At 37.8% G+C, this 23,206-nt stretch overlaps 2 protein-coding genes across 9 annotated transcripts in view; both read right to left on the bottom strand.

Moving 5' to 3' along the window:
• The window catches only part of LOC135832507 (cysteine-rich motor neuron 1 protein-like), a 275,113-nt gene that overhangs the window by 171,255 nt on the left and 80,652 nt on the right, over positions 1-23,206 (bottom strand). The window lies entirely within an intron of this gene.
• LOC135832506 (protein tolkin-like) overlaps positions 1,972-23,206 on the bottom strand; it is a 24,564-nt gene continuing 3,329 nt past the window's right edge. For 2 of the 7 annotated variants that reach the window (XM_065345785.1, XM_065345789.1), the window contains exons 2-17: positions 15,409-15,622; positions 13,224-14,154; positions 12,529-12,707; positions 11,094-11,200; positions 8,351-8,480; positions 7,669-7,881; positions 7,255-7,380; positions 7,002-7,153; positions 6,550-6,745; positions 5,786-5,908; positions 5,475-5,635; positions 3,683-3,869; positions 3,186-3,439; positions 2,872-3,085; positions 2,539-2,789; positions 1,972-2,440 (exon numbers count right to left, since the gene is read on the bottom strand). In XM_065345785.1, coding sequence (XP_065201857.1) covers positions 2,309-2,440; positions 2,539-2,789; positions 2,872-3,085; positions 3,186-3,439; positions 3,683-3,869; positions 5,475-5,635; positions 5,786-5,908; positions 6,550-6,745; positions 7,002-7,153; positions 7,255-7,380; positions 7,669-7,881; positions 8,351-8,480; positions 11,094-11,200; positions 12,529-12,707; positions 13,224-14,154; positions 15,409-15,622 — 3,570 coding nt within the window. In that variant the 3' untranslated portion in view covers positions 1,972-2,308. Of the gene's footprint in view, positions 2,441-2,538; positions 2,790-2,871; positions 3,086-3,185; positions 3,440-3,682; positions 3,870-5,474; positions 5,636-5,785; positions 5,909-6,549; positions 6,746-7,001; positions 7,154-7,254; positions 7,381-7,668; positions 7,882-8,350; positions 8,481-11,093; positions 11,201-12,528; positions 12,708-13,223; positions 14,155-15,408; positions 15,623-16,238; positions 16,320-16,360; positions 16,999-23,206 lie in introns of those variants that run through there. The other 5 variants (XM_065345787.1, XM_065345790.1, XM_065345792.1 and 2 more) reach the window with 5 other exon arrangements.

Genomic DNA, 23,206 nt, shown 5'->3' with positions numbered 1-23,206 from the left:
TATTATTTTGAGTTCGTTTAAATATGTACAGTTCGTTGTATCGTTGTTCGAATTATTTATTCCAACACTCACTAGAACCATCACTTTTCTACTGGGGTTCCAAATTTTAAAATTAAAATTGGAAATCAAAAAAAAGTTTTTCCAATTTTTTTTTGTAATGATTGATCATATTCTATTCACTTGATAGTGAAAACGCCGTTTTAAAATTATATCACTTTTTTTTAGATCATTTCACACAACTTTTGGATAGGTCAAAAATTGTAATTTGTACATATACTATGGAAGGATGAAAAAAAAAAATTAAAAACTGGTTTTTCAACTCCCAAGTAGATTTATGATCAATTATTATCAAAAATATATATATTTTTTCCGAAAAACTTTCGTTTTCATTTTCCATGTGAATACCTACATTATAAAATTTGAAACCCCGTTAGAAAAGTGATGGTTCATGTCAGAGATACAAAATTTTTCCTACAGTTTTTTGAGGCTCCTTTACAACTTTTCATCAAATCAAACCTCCAAATTTCAAAAAAAAAAAGAAGAATAAAACGAAGACGACTCACCCCAGTGTGCACTATCGTTGTTCTTTGAACGTCGCGCTCAAGTCACACCTTCTCTGCTAAAGAAAGTCTATGAATGGAACAGCCATCTCCACCTCTATTGTGAGTTCATGGGTCGATTCTTTATTTTTTCCTTCATTATATTCGTGATTAACGGCGCCTTCAAATGCGATTAAATTACCAATGTAGATAAATATGAAATGTTGATCAAGTCTTTTCGGGCGACTCTTCAAAGTTCCACATCCATCGGAAGCGCCAAACTCTATGGAAGTTCCACATCGTCACCCTAATACGTAAAATATCTAACTCCATTTTTGTAAATTGTTCAGGAAATGCGAAAAACAGCATTATCAACTATTGATGGGTGTTACATAGTTAAGGTTATTTATTATAGTAAAAAAAAATTCTGGTAAAAAATTTTTTCACTTGACACCTTTTAAGCCACTTTGAGTGGAGTTAGATAGTTTTCTCGAATTCAAACCTGGATGGTACACCAATGAGTTCACCTGAAGTAATTTTCAACATCGGAAGTTCCATACGAAGTGTTCACCTTTCAAATGGTGTTCATAACTCATTTTCATGTAACGTAAAAATTAAACAGTTTCACGTAGCTAAATAAACGGTGCGTTATCCTTTAGTGGAGTTAGATAATTTTCCTGACTTCGAACGCGAATTGTGCACCAATGAATTCGCCTAAAGTAGTTTTTAAGGTCGGAAGTTCCATATGAAGTGTTCACCATTCAGATGGTGTTCATAACTCATTTTTGAGAAAAAATGGAGTTAGATACTTTACGTATTAGGGTGACGACATATTATCACGGAGCCCGAACGGTTTTGTGGAACTTTTTTTATGGAAAATTATTTTCATTGATGATCTACGAGAGTTTTAGCATTTTATTAAGCTAGTTTAGGTGATTCTGATCAAGTAACAGATGAATAAACTGAAGGCAATTAAATGATTACTGTACTCTGTTGTCTGTTCAAACATGATGATGGGTAATATACGAATTTCAGATTTGTTTTGCAGCTTTTTCGAGCATTTACAAATTACTCATGCCCACATTGGTCGAATACAAAATTCTTCAGTCACACAGGGCTACGCTAAATGAGCCGAGCGCGGTAAACACTAGAATCATCATCATACGTAACTTATAGAGAAACACTAAAGTTAAGAACAACAAGTTGAATGACATTTATACGCGAGTACATTCCGATATTTTTGCTCGTCTCATACTTCCCAAACAATTACGTACAACGAGCTCGATGGTACTTTTCTTTCAATTTAGTTTTATGATTTTTTTATTTTAATTGATGCAGAGTATACTCTTCTCTTGAAGCTACTAAGTACTAACTCATACATTTTTCAAGTGTAACCTTTTGTGATGCGAATTTACTAAAGGAAACGAAAACATGGCTAGTCGAGTTGTATTTCATCTTCATCTACACATGAATTCAAAAATGAATATTTAGAAAATACGCATGGCACAACGTGTGATAAATGAGAAGAAAAATCTGAGTGAAAAGCGTTGGACGTACCTACGTATGTAGGTCTAAGTAAATGGGGTTTGGGCGGAGAAAGGGGATATACATCGAAAAAGGAAAGGATCTCGTTCAAAGTCTTTACCTTGAAACAACCGAGTAGGTATCGAGGATGACGAAAGAGAAAGCTTAGCATAAAAAGGATATGTAAAACTAGGAGTATTTTTTAAAAATCAACAACACAAGTTGAAAAGACGCAACGGCGAGAATTAGGTGGCGGTCGATTCGTCGGGAGGTTCGACGGCTACGTACGAAGCGGAAAAGCCTTTGGTATTCATGGTATTGTCGGTCCTGAAACGCACCAGCAACGCTTCGTTAATTGAGACTACGTCTGTGGGAATCTGCAATGGAAATGGAAAACGGCGTATTGAAAATTGTGTACTGCAGCTCATAAAGCAACGAATACGTACAAGTGTAACCTATATTAGGTCCTACGTACCACGTTACCGCATAATTTGCCATTGTTAGAGGCGCTGTCGTCGATGCCTTGGAATATTTCAACGTAATCGTAAGTGCAATCGCGTTCGTATTCTATTTCAAAGGTTAAAAATGTAAGCTGTACGTTGTAGCCGTATTCGGCTTCGATAGTCCATTCGCATCTGAGATCGTTCTCGTAATTATGATCGCCGTAACGAGCGTGCGAGTAGAAATGTTTTACTCTGCTGCTGGCGTGCAGTTGGCCGCCGCAAACTGTCGAAATACCGAATTTAAAATTTTGAACGCGTTGAAGGGAGGGGGGTTGAGTGATCGAGCGATTAATGCAGATCCCTACCTGTGGAGTGATGCGCCGAAAAGCCTTGTTTTTGTACCGACGAATCGGATTTGAAAACCATGTACAACTGATTGGCAGTTGAGATGATCGGATGGGGTGGTTTGGAACCGCAGTATCTGCTAATCATCAACGAGTCAGTCGAATCACCATCGTAAATAGCTACATGATCGTAGGAGCAATCTTGATGGGCTTCTATTTCAAATGTATCGAACGTCTACAGTTTGGACACGACAGAGACAGGTTGGTAGCAAGCTGCACCTGGTGGAGGTTTCGCGAAAGCTCGCGCTGAATATGCATGTAGACCTTTATCTTACCAATTTGATACGATGACCAGGTGTTGTAATGAAATGCCATATGCAATCTTTTTTACTAGGATAAAAATCCGGATAATTCGGACTCATTATCGTACCTCGGGGGGCTGTTATTTCATGTTTACAACCACCTTCCTTACAATCGTGTTTGTTACTGTGCAAAGTAAAACCGTTATGACACGAGCATTCGTACGAACCGACTGTGTTGTGGCACTCGTGCTGGCAGCCTCCGTTGTTAATTGCACATTCGTCCATGTCTGTAAAAGCGAATTGCGAATAGTGGAATAAGACATGGTGTGAACAATCGTAACTCGTCTGTAATTCACTCTGACCAACTCGAGTCTTACGCATTTCTGACACTTAATTTTTTGTGGAGAGCTCGATATTTCTGAGCACACTATACAATGTACTACTTAAAGTTGAAATCTACTACATTAGGTTGGTACGCTCATTTCATTACAAGAGATATAAGGTGACAGAATGCGCTTTGTTAGGCCTACCTGTGAAGAAAACCGCCGCGAAACCAGATTTATGAATGCTGTTGTCGGATACGAATTCAATGCGCAAAACGCTACCATCTGATGTGATCATAGGGGGAAGTTTTCCGCCGCAGAAAACTCCGTGTCGCTTCAAAGTGTCTGCGCCTGATCTACTCAATATTTCTACACGGTCGTAATCGCATTCCGCCTGTGATCAATAACAATCAAGTGTACGCAGTGAGTAGCCGTAGATGAGCATGAATTGAAAACTACTTAAGCAGTACAAGCCTACACTACGCCTCCATTCGTGTATTTCAATACGAAAATGAAAAAAAAGTTTACGACGGGCCAAGACGACATTCAGCAGGGTGTCCAATCTTTTGAAGAAATTATTTTCCCTGACTTTTCCCAATTTTCCAGACCAATTTTGCAAATTCTTCAAGTACCAACTTTGCACTCTAACATTAAGGAGAGAATTCAGCGGAGAAGGCTTTAAAATTCACGGCAGCATTTTTGGGGTCAAAATATTTTCCATTTTCAAAGAAAACTATTATAAAAAGAAAAATGAATGAAAAATCGGGTACAAAGGTTGGTTAAAGAAAATAAATGTAGCAAAACTGGCAAGTTTGGCAGATACAAGACGTCTTCGAAATGGACAGAAATAGTAGGCAGTAGGCACTTTATGCAGAAAAAAGGATAGTTTCACAATTTCGGCGAAAAACGGAACTTCCTGACAATGTCAGCCAAAAAAACAAGACCTTATTGGAAATTTTGGCAAAAAAAAAAAACATGACTTCTATTTGACAATTTTGAAAAAAATTAAGACCTCTCAACTTTTTCTACAAACAACGAAACTTTTTGAAAATGAAAAAAGTAAGAACTTTGTCATAATTTTAACAGAAAACAACGCGTTTTCGTCAACAATTAGATTTGGAAAAATACGACCTTTTGGCAATTCTGATAGAACATAAGTCTTCTTTTTGACAATTTTGATGAAAAACATAATTTGCAAAACATGAATATTTTTTGAAAATTTTTCAAAAAAAATGTTTTTGGATTTTTTTGTTGGAAAAAGCAAAACTTTCAGTAATTTTGGTAAAAACAGGACTTTTTGGTCAGCAGAGCCAAAAATCAATACTTTCTGGATATTCAAACAAAAAAAAAAAAATCAAGAATTTCTTGGTACCTAAACCTAATGTTGACCAAAATTAGGACTTCTTATCAATGAAAAAAAAAAAATGAGACTTTCGACAATTATTGCAAAAATATTACCAGTGTGCCACTGCGACATCGACGTGTGTAAGTAAGCAAACGCGTATTAAAAAACTCGAAGAGAAAGAAGGGTGAGAAGCATCAGCATTCGAAAACTAAAAACGAGTATTAATAGCTCGCGTTACTCGTATGCAGGTCTTACAGCGATCAGCACGATTTGCTGCCTAAATATCTACAAATTATAACAAATGCGAAGCAAGCCCAACATGCTACGGTAAGGAATATTACGAGTATTTGCGTACTACACACACACATACTTAATGTAGCCTAATAGCCTATAGATGATAGGTAATAGGCTTATAACGCGGATGGCTATATAAAATATAGGTAAATAGTGGTACATTCTCACTTATGTCGCGTAAAAATTATACGTGTTCACTCACCGGATGAACCTATAAACATTCCGCGATTACACAGCTATTTTTAATCTTTGATGAGGAACATTTAAATAGGTACGAGTATATCTGAATCTACTCGTAAGTATGTCCGATACATAATTCAAGTACATATGTAGATAGAGGTACCAGGTAGGTACACTTACATTATTGCCTTCCAAATCGAAATGGGTAAAGTTGAGCGTTATTTTGTGTTGCGGCGGCGCGATTATCTCCCAAGTGCATGATTTGTTTCCTGGGTATGTTTCTGGAAACGACGGACTCGTGATGGTTCCGTTGTCAGCTTCAATTCTGCCACCGCAGGTGTCTATATTTTTGTACATAATATGCAGGTAGGTACAAAATTACACACATACACATACATACATACGTATGGGTACGTATACTCGCAACGTTACGTAACACGTAGGTAGGTTAGCATAAATTGAATTACGAGTAAATAAACAAGTAGAGGTACCTTCGCAGTGCTTATTATCCGAATGTAACTGATATCCAATTTTGCAAGCACACTCGTACCCTCCTAATGTATTTATGCACGTTTGTTCGCAACCGTGGTTCGGTGATAGGCATTCGTCGAATTCTGCAGTAAATCAAGACGCAAACGTATCAAGTATCAGTCATTACTCCAGTTATAATAAGGTACTTTGGTGGGTGGGTATGGGTAAGGGTTGGTAAAACGTAAGACTGTCTCAAGACGACTAAAATCCAGCTGTTGTCGTCATCCCCATCTAAGCGATGAAATTGAAAGATTACTTCGCCCCGCACTTTCTACCAAGGCCACCGATACCCTCGTGTGAGAGCTTCATGGCTGGTTAGGTCTCTGGGGCTTTTTCAGGCCGCACCAACATCTCCAATCTCTATCAACTTTATAACTTTCTGTCTTGAGCTGGGAATAATGAACGTGAGGACGAGGAGGATCGTAGTTTCGGGTTAAGTTGGTTTGAAAGGTGATTGTGATAGTACGTTGTATTTAGTATTAGTTTTAAACTTATCCAAAAAAAAAAAAAAAGAAGGTAGGTAGGTATACTGGGTGGGCAATTAATCGCATTTGCGAGCGTAACTGATGCCGGGGCTTTGCATGGGGGGGAATTGGTAAAATGCACAGGGTTCCCACTGTTCCCAGTAATATTGAGCACAATAGCCAGACATATCTAGTACCTACGTTACTTTTGCTTCAAGTGTCAATAATTACCAATAGCAAGTGGCCGGTAGGTTACTAACCTTTCATGTAGGTTGCGGAAAATCCTCCTTTTTGTACCGTACTGTCGGATACAAATCGCACGTACAATTTGTTGCCAGTCGATTGAATATCTGGTGGAAGTTTGTAACCGCAGTAACGTCCGATCAAATGGCTGTCTGGTGAATGACCATTGCGTATATCTACGTAGTCGTAAGCGCAATTGTCGTGATTTTCGATCTGAAAAGTGTAAACTTATCAAGTACTCGTATTTGTACAATGTACGTACATCGTAAAACTGTCCGAAGTCGGTAGACCCAGTAGACTACATCGTTGACCTGCTAGTACTGAGAAAATATTTCGGACAAAAACCTACACAGGTAAAAGTAAAATACCATTTTACTCTCTCTCGCTAATCCCTCAATCGAATGGGTTACGGTACTCCGGTGTACCAAGACCTACCTACTGTTAACGTCGATCGTCGGCTATTACCTACCTCAAAAGATTGAAATTTAAGCGCAGCTTGATAATTTTCTGGAGCCGTTATCCGCCACACGCATTCTTTATTCGGTTGATAATCGTCCGGATAGTTGGGCGACTCTAAACGACCGCTCTCCTCGTCGATAAAAATGTCTCCTCCGCAAACAGCTAGCAGCGTAATCGAATTTTAAGTCACTTGTACTGTATAGCGATAGTCTACGTTTTCATTTATGTTGCACAGCTTAGAAAAGCGTTGATGAAAAATTTACTTTCATAATTGGCGGAAAATCCTCTTGTCGATGTACCAATGCGATCAGAAGTGACATGAGTGACCAGCATACGACTGCCCCACGAAGTAATTAGTTCGTCGATGCGACCATTACCGCAAAATCTACCTGTAATGTACATATTAGGGTGTATCTTATTTCGCAAGATGGGAAGTTTCCACCTCCCGCCATTCAATTCAAGTTGGAAAAATTAAGCGGGGATGGAAGGTATGTAATAATACATCAAAATCGGTGAACATTTTTTGAAAAATTTTCATTTCCACGTTAAAATTCCTCTATAATTATCACCTCTTTCTCGAGAAAATACCTTCGTCGGATACAAAAATTGTTTCAGGGATGACTACGGTAGAAGGTGGACCGAAATGAAAAAGTTCGATTCGAAGGTTTGCTGCTTACCAATTAATCTAGACTTGTGCCAATATCCGTCTCTGATTTCGAGGTAGTCGGTGCTGCATTGGTCAGACTTGAAAATGTCAATTTCAGTTATATTGAGCACGATTCGTTCCCCATGTGTAGCTGTAATACGCCATTCACACCGTACAGTTTCGTTTACACTATTCAGATAGTATGAAAAATTACCATTCGGCTCTTGAAACGTCCTGCCACATTCTACAAAAATTTCGATATAAAACAATTCACTGAAATGAGAAAACGGGGTCGCATTCGTTCAGTCACATTTTACCTATGTACTATTTATCTAGTGCTAGCCTATACGATATGAAGTATTCTTCCTATCCATAATAAGAACAAGGTGCTTATGAAATATGTACGTATTTAGCAGCCCCGCAATGGCAAGTTTTCCGTTGAAAATTTAGGTTGGTAACGTGGAGTCGTGAAAGACACCACAAGTCACCATTACTGCTATTCACAGTCACTAACTTACGATATGTACTTTCAACACAAAAATTATTTTAAGGGTGTCGACTATACGTTGGTAGGTAGATAAATTTTGATGGCGAACAGCAATCTTTGGACTTGAACCAAATCAAATGCTGCTCACGTTACACTTGGCAAATCGTATAGGCAGCATCTAAACTAAATATGCGTATACGTAGAGGTACTAGGAAGAGGTACATACTTGGGCACTTGTATAGTAACTTAGTCTGAGCAATATCGCCTTCGCTCAATCTTACACGTTGCCCTATTTCGGGTCTTCGTTTGGTATTACGAGTATTTTCAATCGGATGGATCGTATCTAAATAAGTTCCCTGCGAAATTTTCAACATGCTATAGAAAATAGACGTAGAGTAATATTCATACATATACATAGGTTGAAACTCGTAAGCTCGTAACACTGTAGTAAAACAAGCTAGCATCCCCAATTCCTCGTGTGCATAACAGGTAGGTAATGTGAATTGGTAATCAAGTAGGTGTGGTTTCAAGTAAAGTGAAGTGCATATTCAGCAAGTTGAACCTCATACCCGATTACCCGTAAAGGCATAACATTTGAAACTTTATTACGTAGTACATAGGAGAGCTGTTCGCTAAATCTCGACAATTAGTTACTTATAGGTAATAACAAAATACCTACACCTACGGACAAAACGTAGCGTAACAACTCACAATACCATACGAAGCACAGGGTCTGACAGACCCCTCTCTCCATTTACCCGACTTATTCTAATATTATTTTATTAGGGACGCAGATTTCAAATTTGCCAAAAAAAAAGTTGAAAGAGAGAACAAAAATAGTCAACAAATTGTCAATTTTTTACCAATTTCAATCTCCCTTCAGACTAATTTTTTTTTAAATAACTCCCTTGCGCAAAAAAAAAACACCACTACTAAAATTATTCTCACTCGGTTCATCATGAGCAATAATGAGCTGACTACCTTAACTCATCGAGTCATAATAAAACTTGAAAAATCAAGGTGTAACTGTGAAATAAATCTTTCAACAAATCTAATCACCTAAGTATTTTCAAAAATTTACGAAGGATTCATGTTCCACTTTATCACCGTCCAGAAGGAGAGGGGAGTCGAAAAAATAGCAATATCAAATTTTTTTAAAGGGAGGTGGTTCCATATTATTTTTATCGTCATGGTCAGAGAATTTTTCTCATGAAATTTGGCACCTTCAAGGCGTGTGAGCAAAAAAAAAATTATGAATAATTTTTTTAGTGGAAATAGATACCTAAATAAGAACTCTCCTCTCTAGCTGTTGGCAGAGCTGACGTGAGTCGTATCGAAATATGTACCTTGATTCAGTGCTGCTAACCTTAACCCACATTTTGTCACGAAAATTCGCACCAGCTGTGCTCGATATTAGGTATGGGGCAGTGTGCATCCCCTTATGTCTATGTATGTACAATTGTACAATGTAGATGTAAGTATAGGTACTGAGTATTGTGGGTAGGCTATGCGACGCGAGCCTTACCATTAGTAGGTATTAGATAGTAGGTACATGCCATGCACACATATACCACAATACAATACAATATAGTAGGGATATGTATTTGTATGTGCATGCAATAACAAATAACAATAGCCTAATGGTGATACGATTATTGTTAATTAAAAAAGCGACCTTTACACTGTCGATTAAAGTTATCTGTTAGCACCGCGGCCGCGTAGAGGTATTCGTATTTCAAGCACGTACACTGTACAGATAAATCCCTACATATTTTCAACAATTCAATTCGTACGAGTAAGTACTAAGTACCCAACACATACTCGTATGTGTATTAATAAATAAAAAAACACGCGATTGCGCGACCAACGACTATACGTTACATTACTCTTATCATTTTATGGTAAAAATAACCATCACAGCGTTCACTCAGTCCAACTCGAAAATACAAAACTCGGCTCAGTTTGAATTTCTGAGTTGAACATCTAGCGTAAGTCCGAGTAATACCGAAAGCTCCTCACCAGATTAAATTCGACATTCTAATCTTACCCCATTAGTAAGTCTAAGTACTAAGCAATATACGTAGCATTATTTTTCGAGCTTTCAAGCGTATGAAAAGTTATACGCTTAATCGACATTTGTAATTACTCGTGCCCCTACCCGTGTCCGCGCTTGAGAAAATAATGATTATTCGGTACATTTAGTTACAATGTACATAATTTAGTAAAGCAAAACAAACACCAACACCAGAAAACAAAATCGCCGGTCAATAAGTACTACAATTGTGTCTTTTCATGGTTATCTAGGCTGCAATATGAATAGCTCGTGTACCAGTGAAACATTATTATTGAGAGAAGGCAGAAGCTGGGAAGCACTGTGTCTCGTATTTTCGGAAGCTAAAGAAAATATGCCCTTACGGAAAGAATTCCCCTGCACATTTATTCACGTCTCACGAGCAAATAGCAAAACGATGAACTATAGATACAATGTTGAAATGTTGTACCGTAGCTCAGCTCTAATCCTACTCGTATAGGTACTGCAGACTCTTCGGGTCGGCCGAATAGATACATATTACATGGGTAGGTACAGCATTCAACATTCGGCATACCCCGCCGATTTTTTTGTTCGTATAAAAATAGCGAGATGAGATGAGACCTCCATCTCGAAGGTAGAGGTAGGTGGGTGGGCAGTCGCACATCTTGCATGTTTGGGCGCATCTTGGAGCCAGAGCACCACCATAACTCCAGCCTAATACATACGAGAGAGAACAGATCATTGCCATAACTAATTAGTCACCCGTGTAGGTAGAAGTACGTACCTCACTCTATTCGAATTCACAACCTAGCACCTTTAGCTAGGTTAAAAGTAGTCCTTACTCACCCATTCACTTACTCTTGATATTAAACGAGAAGGTACTCAGCTTACTACTTACGAAGTTACCTACGATTAGTATTTTTTAGGGTCTACTTACTTTGGAAAAGGTATTTCTAGCGTAGTGCATTATAGATTCGTAATCGTATGGAAGTCCAAGCGAATTCACCTCTTCGTCTGTCAACTTGTTGAAATTATATTCCTGGCCTGAAACGATCAGTCGCGATTGCATTTTATTTCGGTTTCACGCGTTCGAAGGAATTTCTTCGCTTTTTTTTATAGGGTGGGGGAGGATTTTAGTACACAAACTAGATTTTAGAATTTCTTATGATTACCTTTAAAAAAAAAAAAAATCAATAATAGAAAGACTATTTGGTTTCTTTCAAAAATTCGCCAAAAGCTGAAAAATCAACTTCGTCAGCTGAGAATTTTGGTTCTGAGGGGGGTCATTCCACGTCAATTGGACCAAGAAGTGGTAGGGGGGTTCGGTGATTTTTTGAAATTTTTCCTGCGGAGAGACCTTTCGAAGGGATGACCAATGGCACAAATCGCAGCTGTCTAGCCCATTTTTAAAGACAGCCAGGATCATAAAAATCAGTGTTGCCAATTTTTTTCGTACAAAAAATTAGCTCAAAAAGTTTCGAAACGTAGTTTTCATATCGTTCCGACTCTCAAAAATTCTGAAAAAAATATATTATGGACAACTTTTCATGCTGAACAACATATTAAAAAATTGGGATGGTAACATGTTGCAAAGTCGATTTAAAAAAATTTAAAGTTTGCTAATAAATGCGATTTTTTGATTTGAAAAATTAAAAAAAGTTTTGATAGGTGAAGTTGACCTATTTGACCCCTATTTGTACGTATCTGTTGAAAAAGTTGAAAAACCCTTTCACTCGATGAAATAAACTCCTCACAAAAAAATCAAAAAAATGAACGAATTTACTTACATTTTTTATTGTGAGTGTAATTTTTAATAACTTTTTCATGAAATACGTGAGAAAGAAATCAAAATAAGACGACTGAATAAATTTGAACTTTTTTTGATGTTTAAAATCAAAAATTGATTTTTTTGGAATTTTGATTTTTTTGGAATTTTGATTTTTTTGTGAGGAGTTCATTTCATCGAGTGAAAGGGTTTATCAAAAATCCTTTCAAAACCCCTAACTATGGGAAAAAGTTCCATTTTGGTAGGTATCGCGGTTATCGAGTAATCCATTGCTGAAATGGATGATATTTTAGGTTCACTGAAAACTTTGACACCCCCTGGCTGCCTTTAAAAATGGGCTAGACGGCTGCGATTTGCACCATTGGTCATCTCTTCGGAAGGTCTTTCCACAGGAAAAATTTCAAAAAAATCGCCGAACCCCCTACCCCTTCTTGGTCCAATGGACGTGGAATGACCCAGGGGTGAGTGACATGAACTTTCAGTGAGACAAATTGGAGGTGACGAGTTCACAAGGTTCTCTTGTTAGGAGATAAATTACGAATAAATGGGGGTAGGTACCAGGCAAGTCAGGTAGATATACTCGTACCTTGCATAATATGTTCTCGAACGATTTGTACATGATTGTCGCGATCAGGTCTGGTATGTTCGTGCCAAAATCCGATAACGTGGCCAAGCTCGTGGACAACGATACCAAATTTATCGCAGCTTTTACCGATTGAGATAGCCTGAGGTCCGTTTCCACGTTTTCCTACAAACGAACAGCATCTGAAAAGCGAAATTACGAGGTAACGAATACCTACTACCTAGCAAGGAAACCCTCGCAACCAAATTTTTAGCTTTCTGAACTTTTTAATGAAGGGAGGGGGGCGTCATTCAGCACTGAATTCTTTAAAGAACTGATACAAAGTACAACAATTTGGTATCTCAAGAATAGTAAAACAAAGTGTTGGATCAGTCACGAACTCACTTCGATATAGACTTCCGAACGACGGCGCGGTCGTTGGAATTTTCGTGCAAATCCCGGAGGGGGGGGGGTCATCAAAGATTTTTCAAGAAAAGGCAAAAATGTGAGTAACAAACGACTTGTTCTTATAACATCTGGAAATAATATTTTCGTCATAAACATACTTTGAGAAAGATTTCCGAATGGGGAGGGTAAGATTTGTCATTAGAATTTTCGGGAAACGCCTCGGTGTGAGGGAGGGGGGTTCAGATATTTTTCAAAAAGAACACAAAAATGTGACTAATGCACTCCACATGAAGTCAAAGGTTTGTACTTACCCGCAAGGTCTTTCGGTAAAAACAATATAATTAGGATGGTCGGTGGGTATTCGTTCGACGAATTTAATGCAGGTGAAATTTTCCCAATGTCGCATGGCTTGTTTAAACAATGCTTTGTGCGTTCCACCAAAATGTTGATCGATCTCGTAAGGAATGACTCCGTAGTCCCAAATACGTTCTTTGCGAGCAGTAGCTGCACGTTTCCGTCGAGTCGGCGTCGACGTCGCATTTTCGCCAAGTTCTTTGGTAATCACGACGACCGAACCGTTTTTCCATTTGGCGTTGCCGCGACCGAGGCCGAGATCTAAACTGAAATTCGAGTTGGACAGCGTATCGCCATCCGAGGATAGTTTCCTGACTGCGCCGCTGGACGCGTTTTCTTTCGGCACGATGTATTCGTAAACGTGCTGATTTTTGGGCCACGTTCGCTTTTGCGAAAAACCAGTGGTCGTCGAAACATTTTCCGTTGTCGTTGCCACTACCTCAGCCGCCGGCTGCTTCGCTTTGGAGTTCATGTAGCTTTCGTACTCGTCCAAGGTGTGCTCGTGAATGACGGGGAAATTTTGGTGGTCATTGCCACCGTTGGTACCCGAATAGTCATCGGTTGAAAATGGCGTTTTTGTGGCCGTCGCACCTACCTTCCCTTCGGGTTTTCGGCTGGAATTGGCGACAGCCATGGGCCGCTGCCCTCGCTGTTGCTGTTTGGACACGTTGGACGCAGCTGTGGTGGCCGGTGGCTTCATGAAGTCTCTCATGAACTTATTCTTCTTTACGTTTTCCAAACCTTCTTCTTCGATTTGAAGCCCCTCGAAAAGGATTTCTTTTTTGTATTTCTCCACTTCGTCGGCGTAAGATTTATTCAGCTTTTTAGCATTTTCCAGTTCCGATTCGTATTGAACCATGGGTAAGGCCACGTCACCCACGAATTCAGCTGCCAAAAAAAATAGATTGTTAAACGTTGCATAGCTGATACGCATAACCCCCATGAAAACTCAACACTTGGATTGTGAAAAGAAAGCAACGTCGCGTCGCGTCACCTCACGTCATTTGAATAGGGTGAACCACGCAAAAAAATATGTCGTAGGATTTTGACAAGACCAGTAAAGACTTTCACCTTATTTTGAATTGAAAGTTACGGATAAAAAATTTTGGTTTCGGAGGTGGCCCTGGAGGGATGATATAGTTCTTCCAAGAGAGGGCATTATCGAAAAAAAAATCGTAGTTTTTTCGCTTAGTCCAACATTTTGAGCAAGAAACTAGCTGTGGAGTGTCCAGCATTTCAGAACATACTGTACCTACTAGTAAGTAAGTAGGTAGGGTACTAGGCACTGATTTAATTTTTTTTTAATTCGTCTCGCGCCACGCCGCACCCTGTCTTTAAAAACACGGCGAAGGATACGTTAGGTTACGACATTCAATGTGTTCGCCGTAAGTCTAGTTACGAATGACGCTTTTAATATTTCCATACACGTGCGATAATAAATCGTATAATTAACTGCGACTACGACTACGGAGTACGAGTAGAACCTCTTCCTGGCAAACACCGAACACTCGCATACGACATACAGTTGGTCTTGGTATTATGTCGCCTGCGTACATGAATGAACGTGAACCAGACTAACGAGAGTCGAGAGTATTTTATCTTATCTGATTGTCAGTACACACATATGAATGTACTAGGTAGTAGGTCTAGGTACATTACTTTATAACATAGAACAGCTAAGAAAATGTCGAGTGTTGGACTTGATTTTTTCTCAAAAGAATCAAAAAATTTCGCAAATTTTCAAGATCTTATTAAATATCGCACCCGCAACGCAAAATTGGCAATCAGTTTTTAGGAAGTAGGGACCTTAGGGGGCGTTGCAAGGGTCGAATTAAGAAAAAGAGTTGAAATGCATATTCTGCGCCCTCAAAAACGTCTAAAATTACTTGTCACACGATACTTGACGGTTTTTTTTACATTTTCACCAAATTTTGGGGTTCTAGATACTACTTACTCATTGTTGTTAGTTTTTTGTCAAATTTTTCAACTATAGCACTACAATTTGCCAAGCTTTAGAAAACTGAGCTTCCAAAAAAGCTCAATTTTAAATGCAGTTGTATGTAATAGTAAATTGGTTTCACGACGCGACGAAGATGGATAGATGATTGCTAGTCATACCACACTTGGGACAGCGAGACTTACCCGATTTACATGGATCCAGATAAACATCGTTCGAGATCTTGTTCTCATATTTGTTGGCGAGCAACTGATCGATTGTAAATTTTGACTGGTATGTTTTCCACTCCGAAGTTGTTGCATTCAGGGAGCACTTCGAGCAGGCGATAATCGTTGAAAACAGCACAAAGAAAAGTTTATATCTCATTTTAAAATTCATTTCGCGAACATTCCTAAAAAGCTGTAGCAAAAATTAGGTTCTCGTGTTTTCGACAGCAGTAAATGATAAACGGAATGAGAAGGTCTCCGCTCGGAAATGTTCGAATATGCTCGGAACACCTTCGTTCGACTTCATCTTTAGCCAGAATGTTGAGCAGACTATTACATAGTACGAGTATCACCTACTATGTTATTTTACATTTATACTACAGAATAAATCCAAACTCGTTGCAGAATTTTTTTTCGCAAATTATTCGATAATTCGAATACCTATTTGACCTAATTGAAAAATTATTTAAAATTCCCAATTTTGGTAACTTTTTCGCGAGTTTTTATAACAATATTGACGAATATTCGGAACATTCGAATATCATTGGAGTTTTCAAGGATTTTTCAAATGAGAATATTCAAATCGTTAGATTTGAATCTGAATTTTTAAATATTCGCATCATCACTAGTAGACATTGAAAGCTAATCCAACTTATGCCAGCTTTTTGAAGTTATTTTCACTAAAACAACCTAAATGGCAAAGCGCACACGTGAAACTATTTTTTTTCAAGGCAAGTAATTTCGAAACATAAAATGCATTCAAAGCATAAATATTTTGTAAGAGAACCAGTGAAATATAATGTACTGACCCATTCCAACATCCCGTAATAGTCGTAATATCATCTCTTTCATCTTCTGTTGATGACTTGATGATGAGAAAAAAAAGTAGAACGAAGGTATACCGAGCGTACCCGAACATTTCCGAACAGACCTCCTCATTCCGTTCATTACTTTCTGCTCATGTCAGTGGACGACAAAACTGCACCCCCGCGCCGCACCACCGCAGCCAAAGGAAAAAACGTGTATGAATTTCGCTGGGTGACTGTCGCTTTTGAAGCGAAAAACAGAAAACTCAAGATGAAAAACGAAACGCGACGATTTTACATGGTAGCGTAACACCAACGTGTACCCATACCCGCGCAAATGCGAAAAGGCGTAATATTTTGTAGCGAAAAATACGACTACACGCTAATTGCATCCGAAATCCAGATCCGAGATCGAGAAAGGACCATTGCACGCGAGAACCATCAACTAAACTGCTCGTGGAAAAATGTACCTACACCACCTACAACATCTGCCGCTGCTGCCGCCGTCACCGCCGCCTCGCCTTACCCATCTCACCCATTTGAAAAATAAAGTTCATCAACGACCGCGTAGAATTGAAAAGCAGAAGCTTTTGTGTGTACGTTTACGAACGTATGCGAGTGTGATTGCGAGTGCGATTCTCGAATCTCGAACACGACGAGTATATCCGACAGTTTCCGAGCTTTACGAGCAGCGACTTCGGTTCGGCAGGCATACGGATTAATTAAACAACAACATAGCAACACGACTGCCACACATAGACGTTTTCGAACGCCTTCAAATGCATTATGCACATACACATGTAGATGTATGTACAATATATGGTACTTACTACTTATCTTATATACAGTTCAGAGTACTAAACTATGTACCCATGCTGCTGCACATAGACGTACACAAGGAATTGATGAGAAAAAAGGATGAATATTGAATAAGCCACCAAGTAAAATGTTCGTTTGAAAATTTACATCTCTATTATATAAATGAAAGCCCTGTTTTTTAGATCGCGCATCACGTCTTCATTTATGGACCGATTTTCTTGAAATTTTGATAGAAACGCGTGAAATTACGCCTAGACGAATCTTACAAGGGAACCTCTTGAGGTGTCCGCCTCCGATTTGAACGGGACCGCGATTTTTGGAAAGAGCATGTTCTAAAACCCCCAAATCCAAATTTTCAGCTGCCCAAGTTCATTTTTCGATTTTTGGCGAATTTTTGAAAATCCAAAATTGACTATTTTGATTTATGCTTTTTTTAAAAAAAGTACGTACTTGATCAATAAAAATGTTCAAAATAAGTCCTAAAACTGATATTAACCCCCCAAATCCAAATTTCGCCATTTCCAGCCATTGTGGAGCCTCCAGCGCGATTTTTCAATTTCTCCAGAATTTTGAATTTGCTCCAGAAGGCGTGAATATGAAGTTGGACAGCTAAAAATCCAGTTGTGTGATATACTCGACCTGTTTAACGAATGTATTCACATTTGAGCCGATTCTGTAGCGGACACCTCAAGAATGGTTTTTTAACCAGCTTTTTTTCAAAATAAAAATATCAAAAATTTCTCGTTTGTGAGAAAATTTTTGAAATTTGCGCGAATCGCAGTATTCCGTCATGAACAAACCCCCTGAGGCTGAATTTCACCATTTCCAGCCATTCTGGAGGCTCCAGCGCGATTTTTTAATTTTTCCAGAATTTTGAATTTGCTCCAGAAGGCGTGAATATGAAGTTGGGCAGCTAAAAATCTAGTGGTGTGTTATACTCGATCTGTTTAACGAGTTTATCAACATTTGAGTCGATTCTGGAGGGGACACCACAAGAGTGGTTTTTTGACCAGCTTTTTTTCAAAATATAAATATCCAAAAATCAAAAATTTCTTGTTTGTGGGAAAATTTTTGAAATTTGCGCGAATCGCTGTATTTCGTCATTAATTAACCACACGAGAGCGAATTTCGCCATTTCCAGCCTTTCTTGGGCCTCCCTTTGATATTTTCATTATGAAAAAAGCTGGTCAAAAACCCACTCTTGAGGTGTCCGCTACAGAATCGGCTCAAATGTGAATACATTCGTTAAACAGTTCTAGTATAACACACAACTCGATTTTTAGCTGCCCAACTTCATATTCTTGCCTTCTGGAGCAAATTGTAGATTCTGGAGAAATTGAAAAATCGCGCTGGAGGCTCCAGAATGGCTGGAAATGGGCGAAATTTGGATTTGGGGGGTTAATATCAGTTTTAGGACTCATTTTGAACATTTTTATTGATCAAGTATGTACTTTTTAAAAAAAGCATAAATCACCAAAATAGTCAATTTTGGATTTTCAAAAATTCGCCAAAAATCGAAAAATGAACTTGGGCAGCTGAAAATTTGGATTTGGGGGTTTTAGAACATTCTCTTTCCAAAAATCGCGGTCTCGTTCAATTCGGAGGCGGAAACCCCAAGAGGTTCCCTTGTTAGCTATGAAAAGCTAAACTTAATTGTTCCAAAAAGCTACAATTCAGTTTTAAAGTTTTTGTGACGTCACTCAATTTTGAGCTTTCATTTTAAGGCCCGTATATTACTTATTTGCTAAGCATTTGCCAAAATCCAATTTATACTTCACAGACGAATATTTCACCTTCTAATTGCTGTTTTCGCGTAACAATTTTGATTTTTGGGAAATAGAACGAAAAATAATTTGGCCTCATTTTTAGGGTTGTATAACTATACAAAGGTTTTTTATTGGAACAGGGACGGGGTTCGACTGATATAGGGATATTTGAGAGAACCTTATAGGAAGGGGGAGGGGGTTCGACTGGACATACATATAAGAAGTGAGAATTTGTGATTACCTATTCGTTATCATTCGTGCAAAAATTTTGATTTTTAGGAAATTGAACAAAAAATATGACAACGAATTTGGTTTTCTAAAAAGTAGATTTATAAGATAACCATGTAGTCGAGGGGCCCGCATAAGGATATATTGCGCCTCCCCCACCGCCGATCCTCTGGGACAACTTTCTTTCTTGAAGGGTTAGTCCTAAGGAACGGTTCTAGCCGCAGTCCTCAAAAAAAGTGGCCCTACTTACAAAATGGCGGCCACTTTGATTGACAGATCAACCGAAATCACAGATTTTGCGTTCCAACATAGCCGATCGACTTGGATGAAATTTTTTAAACCGTACAAAGGTACGTATATAGATCGAAAGAACAGGCAAAAATTCATCACCTGTCAAAATTTCAAGTGCTAAAGTGCCATTTTCGTTTTTTTGTGAATTTTTGAAAATAAAATTTAGGTAGGCCAAAAGTGAGGGAAAAAATCAAAATTTCACCAAATTGACCTAGAAAGCTGAAATTTGGGATATACCCGATTTTTGACCGGTCAAATCGATTGGAAATTGTTTCAACCCGTTTTGAGTAGTTCTGGTGCCTCCGGCAGATTTTTTAAACTTGAAATTCCCACAAAATTTCATCAAAGGAGTTGAAAAGCCGAAATTTATTCTGCAAACTAATTTCAATACGTTGCGAAGTTGACTGTAGGTGGATTTCAAGTCGTTTTTGAGTATCCAGTGACGTTTTTGAAAATTCCTGGAGCTTCCAGCAGATTTTTGAAACTTTAAATTTTCACAAAATTTTCACAAATGGAGATGGAAAGTTGAAATTTACTATACACTCCAATTTTAACACCCAGGAAAATGAACATAAAGAAACATAATCGATTAATACGGCCAACACAGAAAATTCTTCAATTATTCTCGCCGAAATCTGTTAAACGCTTTGAATGCTGTCAGAGGACAAGGAGATGAAAAAATGAGTGTAAGTAGAAATTGAGAATCAATTTTCGGGCAGCAGAACCCAAATAATTAGCTAATCCACGGGTGAATATAATTACAAGGTGTGGTCATACTGTAGATTTTCAATGCAATTTAAAACAGGAAGATATTTATTTGTTTTTATTTTTTCAAGTTCCAATTTTGTTTTTAAATACACGACAAAATACAAAACTGCAATGAATTTTTTTCTTTAAAAAAATCTCAGCATAATATACGATAGGCCTATGACAAATACATATATCGCATATTGGAGCCAAAAAAAATCATTTCAATATCACTTAAATTATATTCTCTTACCAAATATGTATATTTCATTTGATGATTCGAATTATTCAACTAGAGAGTAAAAGTGATTTTTGACGAATTTTGAGGTTTATTGCCCGAGTAAATAATACGGTTCAAAGTTGCCAATGCTTTTAAGGTGACTACCGATGGCGTGGTCAATCTAGTACACACTACACAGACATACTGCTAATATGATGCAGCACCAGTAGGCACTAGTCAGTAGCCTATGCGTGTGCAATGTACATAATGCACACTTGCACAGTTAGGTTAGAAGAGTGTAGAAAGAGTTACGCAGATGCAAGCGCACAAACTTTAAGTTTCGTACAATAAAATGACTGACAATCAGATGATACATCAAGTCAATATGTTCACATGTATACGTAAGATTTACTACTTAGAACTTACCTACATATGTACGTATACGTAAGTAAGTATAAAAGGACATTCGTGTCAGACTCGAAAGAGGTTATTATTGAAACGTGGGTATCATTTTGTTTTCTTTCGCGAACAAAGGTCGCAAGCTTGGAATACTTTGATATGTAATTATGTATATGTACATAGTAGTACCTCTACTTACGTCCATCATCATGTTTGCAGATAACCGAGGAATGCCAACAGATTAAAAGCCCGAGGACGCTGCTGCGTGAATAATTTCTGTTCGACAACAATGACACAAACGAAATATTTCTGTGATTATCAGCGCCACGCCGACAAATTATTTTTTAACCAATTTGACGAATGGAATTTTTCTCGACTTTTCCTTTCCCGGATTATTAGACCAATTTTTCCAATTCGTCAGACTCCTCAAATATCAATTATACTGAAATAGCAGGGGGAGGAGCTTTTCAAACCCCATCAATCAAACCACGAACTTTTTTTGAACCGAGTATTTAAGAAGTTACACACGGGGGGGGGAGGGAGGAGGAGGGTAAGACAAGAATACCAACAGCGATTCAGATGAAAAGTTTGGCCGAATAAACAACGTTTTGCACAAAGAGTTGAAATTCTGTTTACCAGGGGGGGGGGGGGGGGGTGTCATTGAAAACGCCGATTCGATTCTTGAAGAGCATTCGACTTCGTGTTTTTTGACCTTGAAAACCCATTTGTCATGCCACCAACGCTTCAAATTGACTCAAGAGGCTGAGGTTTAGCATGTCGACTTTTTTTTGGAAAGAGGGGGAGAATTCGGTAAAAATATTGGGGGACCTCAAAAGACTGTAGGGAAAATTTTGGATTTCAAACTTGAACCATCAATTTTCTACTGGGGGCCTGGGGGGGTTTCAATTTTAAAATTTACACTGAAACTCAGAAACAAAAGTTTTTTTAAAATTTTTTTCCTCTGTTAATTGATCATGTTACATTATATACACATGGAAGTAAAATTACCGTTTCTGATTTTTTTTCTCCTTTCCAAGTATTTTGCATGATTTGCGAAAAAAATGATACGACTTTGCAACCATTCAAAAGTAGTGTAAAATGGCTCAAAATATCGAGAAAATTTCAAAAACAGTTTTCTCACTTCCAAGTGGGTAAGTATAATTTGATCAATTGAAACAAAAAAATTTCGAAAACTTTTTTTTATTTTTACAGTCAATTTTAAAATTTGAAACCCCTATAACAAAGTGATGGTTAAAGTTGAAGATCCAAAATTTTCCCTACTGTTTTTTGAGGTCCTTCGCAATTTTTCATCAAATTCCAATTTTCAAAAAAAAATTGACAGTCGACTCATTCTAGTGAACACCATTCTCAGCTTTACTGAAAGTGTCAATGCAAGTTCTTCTAATACCTAGATTTTGTGTAGTAGGTACATATTTTATAAACCGATTACCCATTAGAGATGTTTTGTCGAAAATTTGAATGAAATTCGAAACAAGCAAAATACGAGTACATATTTGTTGAATGTATCGTTGAAAGATACCGCCTTCCAAAATTGGATTGAAATGTTTCTACGTATTTTAAAAGATACGATTGTGGTAAATTCTAATAATATTTACTTAAATTTTGGACTTTTTTTCGAATTTAAATTGCTCATATGGAACGAAAATTGGAGTTTTTTTATGTAAATGTTGATATTCGACATTCAGGTACCTACTTGGGAACCTATGACCCACGTTTTTCAAACTTATTTATTCGGTTCAAGAATTCTGCGAAAGATACTCGACTATATACGCAGATTTTAGGTAAATGTACCGTGAAGATTTAAAACGTGGATTCTGTTTGAGAAAAACGCGTGCGAATAAACACAGAAATGTTGCGTATATAAGTTACTACGCGTATATTCAAAGGTAATGTGCCTTGAGATTGGTTACGTTCTTGACATGATTTCATCGTATACGCTGATGTGAAGAAGGAAAGGGTGATGGGGCGAGGGTGTCAAAATATGTAGGAATATAAGATGAGAACAAGAAAAGAAATACTTAAGCAGAGAAGTTAGACGACGATTTCCGGAAAAATAATGTATAAATGTATGAGCCCATTTAGTGCACGTACTCGTACGTTTACGTTACCTACTTAGCGGTTTTGCAAATTTTTTCTTAAAACCAACAAATGGGGTGATTTGTAACTTGTTTTGTACATATTCGTTGAAAATGTAAAAAATAAACAAATTGGTAATAGTAGGTGTTAAGCAACAAGTAAGTATCGCAATTTTAATTTTCTTCTAGAAAATCTTGATATTTTAGCTATCAACTGTCCTTTAGAACAGAGCTTCCGAATTGGAGTTTCGCTTCGTTCTTTCCTTCGATTCTTAATACGAGTACAATAATATTTAAATTAGGTAGGTATTGGATAATTGAAAAACCAGCAAATGAACAAAAACGAAATAAAAACGCCCAACCGAACGTTAAAAGACGGTAGGATACTAGAAAAATTTTCCTCAA

The sequence above is a fragment of the Planococcus citri genome, chromosome 1 (assembly GCF_950023065.1).
Source record: "Planococcus citri chromosome 1, ihPlaCitr1.1, whole genome shotgun sequence".
Lineage (NCBI taxonomy): Eukaryota > Metazoa > Arthropoda > Insecta > Hemiptera > Pseudococcidae > Planococcus > Planococcus citri.
This window is presented reverse-complemented; position numbering and strand designations above follow the sequence as displayed.